The 16,169-nt window shown below is 36.7% G+C and overlaps 1 protein-coding gene and 2 pseudogenes across 7 annotated transcripts in view; all 3 read right to left on the minus strand.

Moving 5' to 3' along the window:
- The window catches only part of camk2d2 (calcium/calmodulin-dependent protein kinase (CaM kinase) II delta 2), an 84,855-nt gene that overhangs the window by 18,617 nt on the left and 50,069 nt on the right, over positions 1–16,169 (minus strand). For 2 of the 7 annotated variants that reach the window (XM_088342724.1, XM_088342729.1), the window contains exons 7-14: positions 13,725–13,827; positions 13,542–13,625; positions 8,737–8,831; positions 8,549–8,671; positions 5,821–5,904; positions 5,535–5,577; positions 3,658–3,695; positions 664–717 (exon numbers count right to left, since the gene is read on the minus strand). In XM_088342724.1, coding sequence (XP_088198850.1) covers positions 664–717; positions 3,658–3,695; positions 5,535–5,577; positions 5,821–5,904; positions 8,549–8,671; positions 8,737–8,831; positions 13,542–13,625; positions 13,725–13,827 — 624 coding nt within the window. Of the gene's footprint in view, positions 1–663; positions 718–3,657; positions 3,699–5,534; positions 5,578–5,820; positions 5,905–8,548; positions 8,672–8,736; positions 8,832–13,541; positions 13,626–13,724; positions 13,828–16,169 lie in introns of all 7 variants that reach the window. The other 5 variants (XM_088342727.1, XM_088342728.1, XM_088342725.1 and 2 more) reach the window with 3 other exon arrangements.
- Positions 11,619–11,747, minus strand: LOC148361911 (U2 spliceosomal RNA; annotated as a pseudogene).
- Positions 11,997–12,151, minus strand: LOC148361912 (U2 spliceosomal RNA; annotated as a pseudogene).

Raw genomic sequence — 16,169 nt, forward strand, 5'->3', positions numbered from 1 at the left:
TGTAAAAGAAGGCAATGATAGTATTTGGTGTCAAACAAAACGGCAACATTTTTTGTTGTTGGAAAAAAGTGTTTTTAAGTAGAAGAAGCTACTTATCATCATATCAGAGGATGATATGAGTTTATAGCATAAAAGAAGACTATTCTAGTTTTTTAGAAGAATTTTTGTGTAGAACAAGCAGCTAGCTCCTTGCACAGAAGAAAACAACGCTTTACTTCGCACGGAATGAAGATATACTTGAAAACGTTATATCCAGTCTACACAATAATGACACTTGTTATCAGAATAGGAGAAAATTATACTAGTTTCGGAACGCTAGAACCACAGTGTAGCATGACACGTGTCTCTAACAATATGCTGATATTTTCCACATATACATCACTGAAACAACGAACCAATGAACTAAAGTGCAACCTATGGCCCAGAAAATATGCTACATTTTCCCCAATAATAGTTGACATGATTTGGTTTTACGTAACCTTCACAGCTGTACCTAATAAAGTGGCATATAATAAAAAGTCTGAGAAAGATCTAAAATTGATGGTGAGACAAAAGGTGAACGTGTTGTACTTCATCCACGCTTAGAATTGAGAAAGGTGAGGATGGTTATGGAATGCAAAGATTTTGTGGATAAAGGTGTCGGTTGTGGGTGAGTTTGTATACCAGTGCAGGGGCGGTGTCTTTAGGACTGGTCGCGGTGTTTGCTTTGTTGTTTACCTGCAAGGGGGGGAGTGTAAAGGGAATATGACACTCATACACACACACACAAACAAACACGTGCTCAACGGCACTGCTGCATGTAACCTTCGCACACACCAAACCAGGGGTGGGGAACCTACAGCTCGCGAGCCATATATGGCTATTTTATGAGTACATATGGCTCAGAGATATAATTCTAGTCATGCGTATTTCTTCAGAGGATTACATTTCTAATGAGCGCAGAGCAGAGTTTGGTGCACGCATGACCAACGTAACACCAGCAATAAAATGATTCAGTCCAGAATATAAAGGACACAGTGCCAAATAGTTTACACAATCAAGGTGTCACACCAACAGACCCCATTTTATACGGAAGCTCATTAAACAATAATTGTTCACTGTTGAGACACTTCATGATAAAAACCTACAGAACAAATTTTAATCACTGAAAAACACTAGCCAAGCACACAGAACAATTTGATTGGGTGAGCGGTAAGGGTGGTTGGAACTATGCACACAGAACGCGTACTCCATTCTCTGCCCAGTACTAAAGGTAAATACATTGGCATCCCTGTTAGCAGTATTTTATGACATTTTGCACCTTGATTTGAAACCATTATTTATGACAAAAAATAAAGGTCAAAATGAGCCTCAACAATCTTAAGTAACTGAGGGAGGGAGTTACGTTTAAAGTGGAATACATTATTTGTTGATATGACACACTGGCTCTGGCATTACCCCAATTACATACACTTTATTGCATAATCTCACGTCAAACAGTGAAATAAAAAGCGCTGACAAATTTGATTTTGTCTGGAGAGCGGGTTTGGCAGATTTGATGAATTTCGTCAGAAAATTTACTTTAGGGCTCTCACCAAAAATAAAAATATTTTGCTATTATGGCTCTTGGGTCGAAGAGGTTCCCGACCCCTGGACCAAAGTAATCACACTCATTTACGATCAAATGATAAAATCTGCATGGATTTCACAGCAGAAAGTCCCACCTGGTAATTGTGCTGTTCTCAGAATTCTAACCGAGGAATGCCCCAAAAATTAACTGATTTTTGTACCGATCCATGCCTAAATGTGTGTACAGTACCATATCATCAGCCCTCAAAGGAATGATTAATGAACTGCACTCGTACAGTCACAATCGTTTATCCTCAATTCCTACTGGGAACTTTTGTCGGCAGGTGTGAAGTTTTGACCCGCCCAAAATAAAATGCCTGGTTGTGGCCTCATTCCATTATCCCCGATCCGATATTACTGCAAGCGGGGACCAGCAGAAGCAACTTTTGCCAAGAGGCGGGTCGTTCTGACCCGCCTAAAATGAAATGCACAGCAGTGGGCGGGATCTGTTATTCCCAGTCGACAATTGCTGAGATAGTGGGTCAAATTTGTGTCATGTTAGCTTTTTTTTCTGTTATTTCCCCCTAAAATGAAATGCACAGTGTGGCTGCATTTCATAATTCGCTATCGCATTTTGCCGAGATCGGAGGTCGACAGAGCAAACTTTTTTTCAATTTTTTACGCCTAAAATGAACAGTACCCGTGTGGCAACAATCCATTATTCCCAAACGTATATTGCTGCGAGGGGGGACCAGCAGAGCGCAATTTTGTCAAATCTGGTGGCTCTTTTTTTTGACGTTACTGTATTTCTACCTAAATTAAACTGCAACTGCACTGTTTTGGCCGTGATCAATCAACCTTAGTTGACTATTGCTGAGAGGGTGTGGAGGAGCAAATTTGTGTCATTTTAGGTGACTCTTTTTCCCGTTCTTTCTGCCTAAGATGAACCGCGCCCGTCCAGCTGAGATCCAACATCCCCAGTCGACTAATGCTGACAGCAAGAACATACCCGTATATTACACGACTTGTATAATAGAAATTAAAAAATAATAATCTTTTTGGGTAAACCTTTGTTAATCTTATAATTTGAGAACACTAATAATAATTTGGCTCATTTTAAGTATTATGTTTCTAATTGGACTATACGTTTTATCAAAGCTCCATAATGCTAAAAAAAGATAAAATAAGAAAAACATTGTAAACCAGGAAAGAAAGAAAATATTTTTTATTTATGATAAAGGATATTTTTGTAAAGTTGTGTTATTATTTTTCTAACTTTAGTATATATTTTTCCCACAATTCCTGCAGCAATGCAAAAGTCCGGCTAAAATAAAAGAAAAATAGGAAGAAAAAAATAGATTCAAAAAAAATCTTGTGATTAAAGTCCTCTTGTGGTTTTGGCAAATCATTTTGGTTATTCTAAGTAAGGCAGCACGTGTTAAAAATGGGGGGCAACTTCCGTGCCTTTTTCATATCGGGGGAGATTCTTGTTGTGATTAATGTATTTATCTCTTTAAAGTATTTTTTTCCTTTTTTATCCTGAGGTGCCATGTTCACGATGTGATCAATGACAATATGGATAATTCCATTGACAACGCTTTGGGGGAAATTGGAACAATGACCATATTCGAATGTATCTTGTAACAGGAAGTGGTTGCCCGTAACGGTAAACTTAAAACTGGGAACTTTTGGTTACATCGGTAGCAAAATTGAAAGAAGTTGTTCAACAGTAAGGAAAAAATAAAACAATCATTAAATTGTTAGATATTGATTATTGAGTTAAAACACTATGGTAAACACATCCTTTCACAGAAGCCGTTTTTCTTTTTCACTTGTGTGAGGATTACGTTATTTGGCTGTAATGGGATGAGGTCACATGGATAATGGATCAACTCCCATCATAATGGACATTGGAGTGCGATTATATCGTCGGCCAGGAAAAGGAAATAAAAGAAAGAAGGATGATCCTACGAGAAATGTACCTCGGCAAATGCCGACTTTCCCTGAATGATGATGTCGCTAAAAGCACAATGCAGAATAACATTGCTCAAACGTTCCTTTGGAATTATGCATGTGACAAAAACTTACGAACGACTTGCGGCAACTCACCTTAACGCCGTCCGTCTTTTTGTTCAGCAAACTCTTGGCTGCTGTGGGTAAAAAAATGCAGAAAATAGACGTCAGTGTATAGAGATAAAAAAACAGAAGCTAGGACTTGCTAGCATGCAGCAAGCGTATCAGTACATTGTGCTCATTTGATCATAAAATCAACGGCAGGATCTCAAAACCAAAGAAGAAAGTATTCCTGATGCATTCTTAGAAGGTTATTTCCAGGGATGCACGATAATTATCGGGCCTATGGCGTTAAGGTTAAAAAAAAGACGGGATAAGTAGTAACTTAATGCCATGTTTTAATATTCAATCAGCCACCACAACTGGTTAAAACAATTCTACTCATTTATGTGCCTCATTTGAATATTTTGAGATTTTTTATAGAAGTAGTAGCACAACTTAGTCTTGTCTCCTCTGCAACTCTCTGTATTGTGAGTGTATTGCCTCGATAATTAATCCATTGATGCCACACTATAATACTCAATAAGCAGATACTCTTTGTAAGAATTTTTTTAAGAATTTAAGTTCCTTATTCCAATATACTTTGATTTTCTAAATATATAGTAGCTTGAAACTCTACTTCTCCATAACGTGCACAAGTAGAAAAAAAAAGATTTTGTAGCCACTTGAGAGTCACTTGAGAAATGTCCATTATTGAATGAGTTAATCTTAGGTTAATTTAATAAGTATTTATCGATTGATAGTCTCTAGCCCCTAACACTAGTTTATGAAAACATGTGAACAGGAGTTGAATAATGGTATTGTAAATGTAAACAAAACTGAAGACACACATAAAAAAAATGTATTTTCGATGCGTTTATGTTAATTTTGGCATTGTTTTTTAGACGGACGACTTTATTGACTGTAGTGGTAGGGAAAAAAATTATCGTGCATCCCTAGTTATTTTCCTTGCGGGTATTAACTCAAATGGGCACAGAGTGGATTGGGTGTGTAAATTTGGTGATTTGTGCTTACATTAGCATGCTCTTATCCTCTTTAGTCACATTCGTCAGAGTGTCTTTAAACGGCATGCTATATCCGGCAAAGGATTTACCCTTTAATCACACAAACTGCTAAAATTTTTGCAGGTGTGCAGTGCTTTAACGGATCAATCATTTCTATTCTCCATGCATACTGTTAAGATATATTTTTTTAGGAAAAGGGATAAAAGTCAAGCCCAATCCTACTCCCAAAAATCCTTACCTCGATTTGAAACAGCAATCCAAACAAAAGGAAAGAAATTTGAAAAACAAACAAAACAAAAGAAACAGACAATGGTGAATAAAAAAGTATACAAAAGCTTTGATACTTTAGAATAAAAAGATAAAACATGCAAGTAAAGAATTGGGAAATAAATAAAAAGTGAAAAAAAAGTTGAGGCATAAAAGAGCTCACTGAAGTTTTATTATATATATATATATATATATATATATATATATATATATATATATATATATATATATATATATATATATATATATATATATATAACTACTTTTTGTTGACCATAGAAATCTACAGCATTTCTGGATTTCTACTTTGCCAATGTAAGTCACATGACTTGCACAGCTACATGCACAAATACCATAAAAGTTTGAATTTCGGATATTTTGGGGCAGGGGAATGTATTTGTTGTTTAAGTTGTTTGTGTGGTGAGGAAAATGACATAATGAGGGGTTGAAAAGCCATAGTAGCCTGATAATATTGTAAGCTAAAGATAATGTAACCCATAGGTTTATTGTATGATACTACAACGAATGAAAACTTCAAATGAGTCGTTCTTCATTTTCAGCCCAAAAACCTAGGAAGCAAATTAGATTTTTTTCCGATGATCTCAAAATCGGCACCAGCCTTGGAAATCACACTGAACGTACCTGAGAAGTTTCTTGTGACCAGCAAAGTGGTCAGTATGGCCCCCTGCAGCCACAAGCAAGGAAATACAGGATAGGCCACAATAACAGCAGAAAAGAAGAAGACAGAAAGAATGATTAGAGGTTCGGGGAAAAAAGGAGACCAGCGGGTTGTAAGGGTTTCACAAAACGAGTCGTTACTTTTATGATATATTAGAGTCATCTCCCGGGTCAAAGACATCGAGATAGAAGTCATGAAGGCCACGGCGGTTGCAGAAATAGAAAGCGCCCGTCTCGCATGACGTCTCACCTTGAGTTTCCTCCTCGCGTTGAATTTTTTCAGGCACTCCACAGTCTCCTGCCTGTGCATCATGGAAGCTACAGTGGAGCGTTGCTGAAAGGAGAAGAAAAATTGAGGACAGCGAATATAAAAACTAAATTAATGAGGACGTCAACCAGTGTTAGGACCAACGCGTTGCGAAGCAATGCATTACTGGAATGAAATTACTGTAGTTTCCAGAGTATAACACGCAATTTTTTTATAGTTTGGCCAGCCAGCGGTGTAACTTATACTCCGGTGAGACTGTAAAATTATTAACACATTATTACCGAGTATATAATTTCACATGATATTTTCACACTAAGGTTGCTCTACATCTGTGTTAATAATTTGTTGGGACACGAACGTTAAGAAGTCATTTCGCCAAAGGAAATAGCTTCAACTTGTTCAAAATGGATTCATATGGAAACAACAAATGCTCTGTGCTTTACTGTTCTATTACATTTTCCCCAAAAACGAGATACTATGTCATTTTACTAATGCTTGCGCAAGTGACATATGCTAGAGCGCGGGGCATATCACGCTAGGGAGGGGGAGCTTTCGGCACACACCGGTAATTTTGAAAAACAACAAAGACTGAACAACATGGCACCGAAAAGGAAATCTTATTCTGTAGAAAATAGTGAAATATGCAACCGAAAAGCAGAAAGTTTGTAAAGCTTTCGAGGTACTGGACGAAAGCAAAAATGACATGTGACGTAAATGACGTAGTTGCGAAAAGAGGAAGAGCACATCATCTACCGTGACAGCGAGGATGAAAACTTCTTTGGATTTATTGATTTGGAGTTAAACTGATAGTTTGGTAAACATGTTCTTTATTTCAGAGTTATCTGAATAATAATACATTACCTGAATATTTTGTTACGTCGTTACTGATATTAACAGGCATGTCAATCATGTAACGTTGGTATGAGGTACACTTATTCAGCCTGTTTACTCTATTCTTAATTTTATTTGCCTTTCAAGATGACATGTATGTCTTTGGTGTTGGATTTTATCAAATAAATATCGCTCTAAATGTGAATTAAGCTCCCGGTGCGATTTATATATGTTTTTTCCGTCTTAATTATACATTTTCGGCTGATGCGACTTTCGTACAGATAATACGGTACTTTTCTCTGTAACAAATACTTAAACGCAGTATTAATAACATTGTATAACGCGAGATTTTATAGCATGGTGCATTACTCCACTACTTATGGAAAGCAGTTGAATGAATTGCAACGTTTTCTGATCGCTAACTGTCCTCCTTTGTTCACAATGTAGAATACAACCCTCAATATTCCAGTAGCGGTTATGATGGATGAGCGTGTTTATACTACAAGATAGGGCTGCAACTCAAGATTATTTTGATAATCAATAAATCTATCGATTTCTATCGATTAATTGATTAAGCCGTTTTTGTAAATTAAAATATTGAAGTTTTGGACGGACAGAAGAACACTGCACAAAACCAAAGAAAATTTTATCATCTTAAACAATAAAAGAATCCAAGTGTTAGTCAAATAACTTAAAAATAATCAAAACTACAAAAACACATACACCTGCAAATAGATACTCTTTTTCTACCTCCTTATCCAAAGATCATATTCGATTTTGGACTTATCATTTAAAACAAAACCGAAGAAAGAGCATTACATTTCATTTTATGTGACGCAAGAATATTTCATTCACAAAAAATACATCAAAAATGTAAACTCACTTTTCAAAATTTTGTCAACGAATTCCTTTTTTTGGGGTTAAATCTTTAAATATGCTAAACATACCCAATGTACAAATGATATATAATATGCTTATGAATCTGTCCCATGTGTTGAGTTAAACATGTCATTATTATTCTTTTTTAAATTTTATTTATTTCATTGATTTATTTTCAAAAATATTTTTCTGCATTTCTGCAGCACTTCCCTTGAATATATTAGTAGTCTTTGACTGTTTCATGCCAATTTTGTTTGAAATGATGCAATTTTAAATTAAAATTGTATATTTTTTTTATATATATAAAATATTTTCTTTATAAAAACGTATTGGAGCGCCCTCTGCCAAAATAAAGTGGTAGTACCTCAACATCATAAGTAAATCCGATGCTCTATTTGCATTAAATTAACATGCCTAATGGTGCAAAATCACAAGTCACGATGAATTGATGATTAGTAGCCAACTCTTTATTTATTTTAATCGATTTTATACATTCATTGTTGCAGGCCTACTACAAAGTACAACTGAAGAACAACAGTTATTGTGGCGCCGTCTTAAGTAGAGTATGAGGACGCTGAATATCTCCTCATTCTCCCTACTGTATTTATCTGCATTCAAGTCATATTTACTCTATAAATATACTATATACTCAATACTGATATGTAAAATTGATATGGAGTGTCTCGGCTAAGTGTTAGTCCGCTCTCAGGATTGTACACGCCAAGAAATATGAAGGGCTCACCGCTTGCAGAGGATGGTGTACATGTTTTCTTCTATTTCTTTAATTGTGAGGGTATAATAAAGAAGTTTACAGGGGTTAGCTTCAACGCGGGTATATACGGTTGTTTGTAAATAGATAGTTATTCTCAGAGTAGCCGCAACTTTTGTGTGTCAATAATCAGGAGTTTAACAGAATTACTTTTTAAATGAAGTCCCTTGTAACTGTAACTAATCAGTTTTTCTGTAACGTGCCCAACACTAGCAGATATGTGACACATACGCAGATCCAGGGATGTTTGAGGGCCTCGGAGGCGGTGATGCGTTTGCTGGGGTTGATGGTTAGCATCTTGTTGATCAGATCTTTGGCCTCCGGAGTTACCGTGTCCCATTCGGGGGATGGGAACTGTCGGAAAACGTTAAAGTCATATATTTATATTTATTTTATTTTGTATGTGTATGTGCGCTTACGTCATAGGCCCCGGCTTTGATTTGTTGATAAAGGCGGTGCTGGTCTTCATCCCAGAACGGAGGGTAGCCAACCAGAAGGATGTATAAAATCACTCCTAGTTTTGTATGAAAAAGTGTGGTTGGATACAAAAAAGAAGCTAAATGTAAAGGTCAATTATCATTGGAACAGCGGTCCCAAAACTATGACTGGTGGGCCGGATCTGCCCCCTTTTCACTTTTGGCAAGGAACCAGAACCAAAGACATGAACAAATTTAATCACGTATTTCACCTAAAAGCGGCATTATAAATATGTTTGAAATTGATTTTACTTGATATTTTGCTTGATGTTTTTTCTTGAATTTGACTAGGAAACACTAAAATGATTAATGTAATAAACTAAAGTGTTTAAAAAATATGGCCAGAGGGAAATCTGTTACTTATTACCTGAAACCATCGAACTAAAAGAAAAAAAGCATATAATCACATTTTGAAATTACAGTATGAACAAACTAGCTGCAAGGAAAAAAACAAAACCCTAGAGTTCAAGACAAAATGTTTTAAAAATATCGTAAAAAAACATTTAATCAACTTGGGGGAGGGGAAGGAATACATAAATAGACAAAACAAAACTGTTTTTAAAATATAACACTGCAAAAATAAAATGTAAAAAAAAAACTGAAATCTCAATATTGAATTCAGGGCAAAAAAAAATATACTAAAAAATCTAACAAAATAACAGAAAACAATACAGTAAGACCTCGGTTATCGCGGTTAATGGGGAACAAAACCACCCGCGATAAGTGAAAATCCTCAAAGTAGCGGCGCGCCTTAAAAAAAAAATATATATATATATATGTATATATATATATATTTTTTTTTTAATTATTATTTTTTAGACCCGTTTAATGGGGAGAAAAGCCACCAGCAAAAAGTGAAAATCTGCGAAGTAGCGACGCCCCTTCAAAAAGAAAAAAAAAGCTCATCTCATGTCATTATCTGCACCGCTTATCCTCATTATTCGCGAGCGAGCCCCTAACCCGCGGCGCGGGTACTTTTCGGGCGCGACAACTTTTCGGGCGCGACACCGCGACGGCCTGTCGGAAGCGCAGCAGAATGCGCGTTCACGCGAGGGGGGGAGGATTTTGTACGGGAGTTGGATTTGGGCACAACACCGGCGCGCGGTTTTGGTGCGGCTTTCGCTTCACCGCCGTACTGCATAATAGTCTTTGAGATCCCGTCAGCAAACACGGGCTTAAACGTGCGCCACGAGCACCATGCTAAGCCGGGAAGGCTCTCGACTTACTCTGGCCGAACTGAGTGTACTGGTAGCCCACGGCTGCCACTGCTGGGTCCACGCGGCTTCCGCTTCACCGCCCCCTAACCCCCACAGGTCCCCCTACCCCTTTCCCCCCAATCGAGGGCCGTGTAGCGCCATGTAGAGCCATCGCGGCCCGAGCGGGAGACGTGACGTTGGTGACTTTTTCATCCGCGTTAACAAACGCATTTTGTAGAATACGATCGCGCTTTATTGTTTAAATAAACGCATTATATAGACTACGATCGCCCAATTATTTTAATTAGCTCGCTTTATGGTTTCAATAAGCGTATTATATAGAATACGATCGCTTTTGTCGGAAGCGCAGCAGAATGCGCGTTCACGCGAGGGGGGAGGATTCTTTACGGGAGTCGGATTTGGGTACAACACCGGGAAACGAGAACGGCGCGCCGTGCTAGGGTCGTCGGCCGAGGGGGATTCCCGCAAAAAGTAGCGACGCCCCTTAAAAGAAAAAAAAACTTTTTTTTTTTTTTTACCATTACAGACCGCGAAGCTCTGAATCCGCGAACGTCGAACCGCGAAGTAGCGAGGTCTCACTGTATTAATTTAAAGAAAAATATTGTAAAGAAAAAGGAAAACACAACTATGTGAAAGAAATTACCAAACAAAGAATTATAAATTGTACTCAGTAATGCGCTCAAAATCTCTTTTTTCTTTTAGCAGGAGAGAAACAGTGCCTATTTACAAAAAATATATATCATACAAATTAACTATGTAAAAAAATAAAATCATATTCTTAAGTTGCAAACAACTTTAGCGAGAGGAAAACTACCAGTAGTCTAAACTTCATTGAAGAGAGAAATGAAGCATATTTTCAAAGAAGAAAGCGTACATGTAGAAAGCTATACAGCAAGAAGGCAAAGTTTCAGAAATAGAAAAAGAAGCTAGCTTAGCGTAGAACAAAAGGCTATCATTTGACACCGAAATTGCCACCAACTTTTAGCAAAAATAATTATTTAAGTATACAAGACAGGGATTTTTTTCTGTGAAAAAAAGAAAAAGCTAACTTTCAGCTAAGAACAAACAGCTTACTATACGGGGAGAAAACAACTTTTTAGACTAGATGAAGAAGCTTAGCCTTGAAGAAGTAAGCTTTCAATGCTGATGAAAATGATGCTAGGTTTTAGCATTCTGAAAAAGCTGTTTTTGGGGTGTAATAGCCCAAAGTTTCATTATTAGGTGGGAAAAAATATACTAAATAAATAATAAATTAAGGTGAAATAAACCTTCAGCTAACAAGATGTAAGAAATAAGAAGATGGGCCATTAATGTTATTCCATGCTAGATGAGTCCCAGTGACATAAAATTGTATATTTTTTTGTAAGAATTGGCCTATAATTATTTGGAAAATATTTTCTTGTCAGCCTAACCGCCCTCTCGGACACAGTGATATTTATCAGGATAAATTAAATTAAAATGAATTACTGTGATGGGGGGGATTTTGTAAGGTTTATTGTTCTATATTCTTTATCAATTATTCATTATCCGTTATCGGTCAAATCATAATACGCTACAAAGCCAAGGGGCCGAGTCAAGGTCCTAGCCACAGAGCCATGCAGCGATCAGTGCGAATGCACCGTTCCCGGAGGTACTGCAATACCGGGCCGATGCGTGGAGTGGACAGAGCAAGCTCTTATTCCATCTCCGAAATGCAAAAATCAAATGGTATACAACATGTGCAGACACATTAACAATCTCGTAATCGACACGTGCCAACACTTTTAGAAACTCAAGGTCGGCTGAGTCAAGTTCCGTCCATCATGGTATCTTCCTTGCCAAGTGGGGGGGGATTTTTTAAGGGTTATTGTTCTATCTTCTTTATTCATTATTCATTATCCGTTATCGGTCAGTTCATAATACGCTACAAAGCCTAGGAGCCGGGACACTTACTCTCAGCCAAAAGGCCAAGCTAAGGTCCTAGCCCTAAAGCCTTGCTGCGATCATTGCGAATGCACCGTTCCCGGAGGTACTGCAATACCGGGCCGATGCATGGAGTGGACAGAGCAAGCTCTTATTCCATCTCCGAAATGCAAAAATCAAAGATCATGGCAAGAGAGGCCAAGCTAAGGACACTCTCAGCCAAAAGGCCAAGTTAAGGTCCTAGCAATAGGCCAAGCTAAGGACCTAGCATCAAATTAAGATCCTAGCAAGTACACTAAATGCTACTGTACATCCCGAATCATGTTTGATTGAATTCTGTTCCAAGTATGTGTGAGAACAATCTAATAAATTCAGGGTTTTTAATCATTTCTGTATTGCCTTAATGATAATATTCTTCACATCCTTCACCTGATGTCAATTTCAATTATGTGTGCATTTTTCATGTTTAAAATCTCTACGCCCCCAAATCCCCCATATATCTGCTGGCTATCATTTTAGTCACATGACTCTTTTTGATGTAACCATATTTTGGGAGGGAAAACATTACAGTAAGTACCACTCTTTTAGCAACCTTTTGTCAATGTTTTATTACTGTCTACGAAAGCATAAATTGATTATGATATCAGTAATAAACTTTTTTTAATATTTCAAAGTAATCATTGTGTATTTGAGATATTTTTGTGACTAAGGGCTATACAAATAAATGTGAGTTGACTTGACTAGGTTCTTTTTCTTCACATTAGTAGTAACTTAAAACTAACTTAAGAAATGCCCCCCGCATTAATTCCCTCCGCCTGTTATTGCTATGAAGGGGGGCACACAAATTGACAGGGTCAATGTGAGATTCAAATTTACTCGTGTATTGGGATTTATTATCAAACTCTCATGTATTAATTTGCTGTATACTTCCAAAAAGATTTTTTGAAATTGTATGCATGCATTTTTCAGGGAATGGCACCGTTATCTGCAGCAGAAAAGCGATGCTGACCCTGAGAGAAGACAAACTTATAGGTATAGGAAAAGACACATGAGGAGGAAAGAAAAAAGAAAGTGGCAAAACTCCGTTAACGAGGACAGAAAACACGGAGAAATAAATTTACATTTGCTTTATGTCATGTGTGAAGTAATTGTTAAAAAAAAATGTTACATAATTGTATCCTGAGCTGGACCAATACATTTCTATTATAGTTTGAAAGTCCCTCTTTCAGATGAAATGTTAAAAACATTGACTATTTTACATTTTGAGTAAAGGTTACAATGCTTAGATGCTAGCCTTCGATGCAGAAGAGATGAGCTACGGTGTCGATCTGGTGGGAGACGAGAGTTCATCCAGCGCCAATGTCACACCACGGAATTTTTAGCATTAAGAAAAAAAACATGTTTTTTGTGTTTTTGGCTAGTCTTTAGACACACCAGATTGTGATTAAAATTTCACACTTGCAAACGGAGGCAGGGCTTTCATCAGAAAGGAGAGTTACCTGGCCCTCACAGAAAAAGTTTGGGGACCCCTGCATTAGAATAATAAAATATTTCTAATGGGAAAGTTTCTCTTGTTTTCTATTAAAAATAACATAAGCTTTCAATTGGAACGAGCAGCAATTTATTTACCGCAGGCCCACATATCCACTGGTTTCCCATATGGGTCTTTCCTCAAAACTTCTGGGGACAAGTACCCAGGGGTACCGGCAAATCCTGGAGGAGTAAAATAAAATCATAGAAAAGGTATCAATGATGAACGAATGACCGTAAAAAACGAGCCAACCCCAAAAAACTGAATCAGCGAATACTCACCGAACCACGCCTGCTGGTCCCCCTGCACCTCGATAGCCAGCCCAAAGTCAGCTAACTTGACAGCCGCCCCCTTCAGCTTACTGGCCAATAGAAGGTTCTCAGGCTGCAGGGGGGGCGGAGTCAAAGAGGTTAGAGGTGAGAGGTCACGCACCTAGGCCACAAGAGGCCCACCAAGACACGGATCTAAAACCAGATCAGTTCGAACAGATCCCAAAACGAAGTTAAAGGGAGGGTGAAAGATCTCAAGTGCTCTTAAATCGGTGCCTTGATTGACTCTCTTGCTGCCTTTTACAGTAGACCCCAGGATACGGCGTGCTTGCCTTTCACTTTACAGTGTGGAATAAGATGTTTTCATAAAATATATACAATTGCACAAAACTGAAAATATATATACCATGTGAATGAAATTGTTTTTTTTTTATATATTGCTGCATTTAAACGTTATTGCACTTATTTTCATTGTACTATCGTTACACTTCATTATTCTTTTTAATTGCGTTATTAGTACAACTGGGGCCTGTTTTCTAAGCACTACGTTGTGATTATTTTTTTTGCCTATTTATCCTGATAGTCTTTTATCTTTTTTCTCTTCAACGTCTTTTTTACATGTTTAACCTTGGAGTGCCCCATGTCTTACCTCGTTGCATACAATGTTTCACGTTGATATTGAAGACAAATCTATTTCATTCTATTCTATTTTACGATCCCCACCAAGGAACAGATACATGTTGTATCTACTATATTCTTACATCTTTAATTTTGAAGAGAAAAAAGAATTATAGAGAGAAATCAATCTTTGATGATCCGTCACAATCATTAACCGTAGTTAAAAGTTTTAAGGACCCTCTAACATTCCTATGGTTACACAAGCATTCAAAAGGTGAAATGCAACATTATTGTGAGGAATGCGAACATGAGTGGCTTGACAGACATTTTTTCAGTGTTTTCGACTGCCACAAACGTGAAAAAGAATTCAATACATACTTGCAAAAATATATGGCATATTACCCTGTTGCTCCATGTATTTTTCCAAATTAGGCTTATTTTTGAATAATCATCCATGAAAAGACAGGAAAATTGGCGTTTAATGTCCCACATTCAATGTCCGTGAGTGCTAAGACAAAATTCATGCATGCTGATACTTTAGTGTCTGTTGTGAGACATAAAATACTTTACAGACTTGACGCAGAATAACTAATCAATTATATAAGATAAATTATTGAATTAAACGCCAATTATAAATGTATATTTTTAGATATTAATTATTTTCTAATCCCCCATTATAAGGCAATTTCACTTTACGACCCCAACTTCAGGAGGGATTATTGTTGTATCCTGGGGGTCTACTGTACTGTATGTTGTTCAGGGTTGTGGTGAGCTGAAGCTTAAAGGACAAAAGTTGTCTACAGCCTGGACTGAGCACTAGCCAATCACAATGTGAATAGTACGCCGAACGGCATTTGAGCTGAATACCGACCAACAACATAATTCTAATAACAAATAACGGATGCAGTTAGCACAACAGAAACAGAGGACAAAAAACAGGCACCGCAGGATGTTAGCATAACAAACAATGCACAAGGTATGCATTCTGTTACAACACCAGACATAACTCTGGACGGAAATATATCCAAACACAAATAGCCAAAAAATTCCTAATTCAAATTAACCTGCAGCAACAGATTAGCCACCAAGTACACAACATAAACATTCCAGGTAAAAGTATTTAAAAATGGTTAATTTTTAAGTAGTATTTTACTGAAAGTAATTATTATATTAAATAAATACGTATGTAAATAAAAACATGAATTCTCATTTTGTTAAAATAAAAACAGAATATTCAAAACAAATACTGTAGTAGCTTTCATTACTTTGCAAAAAATATTTTCAAATGACTAAACGAATAAAAAAATGAATAAACGAATGGATTATTATTCAACAATTTCATGATTTTACATTTAACTTTACTAAAGTAGGTACATATCAACTATAATAAACAAATAAAAAAAAGAAAAATACATCCATCCATTATCGGCACCGCTTATCCTCAGTAGGGTTGCCGGAGCCCATCCCAGCTATCTTTGGGCAGTGGGCAGGGGACACACTGAACTGGTTGCCAGCCAATTGCAGGGCAGAAATATACATTAATGATAAATTCTTAACCAATTTAAAATTGCATAAAATTAGTTTAATATTCTACTTCATTTAAAAGTAAGTTATAAAAGTTAATATTAACTGTAAAACAAATAGATTACTTAATTGATAAAAACATACATAAAGGAAGAAAAATAAATTATAATTTTATTAAGTAAATTAAAATTTGCATAAAATTATGTTTGCATTCAACTTTATTTAAGGTAAGTGGATAACTTTACTTATAAGGATTTATTATTACCTTAATATTGGAAAATAAGGGATAATAATGTTTAGAATGAATAAATCTAT

This window comes from Urocampus carinirostris, chromosome 8 (genome assembly GCF_059441175.1).
Source record: "Urocampus carinirostris isolate Australia breed hairy pipefish chromosome 8, RoL_Ucar_1.0, whole genome shotgun sequence".
Classification (NCBI taxonomy): domain Eukaryota; kingdom Metazoa; phylum Chordata; class Actinopteri; order Syngnathiformes; family Syngnathidae; genus Urocampus; species Urocampus carinirostris.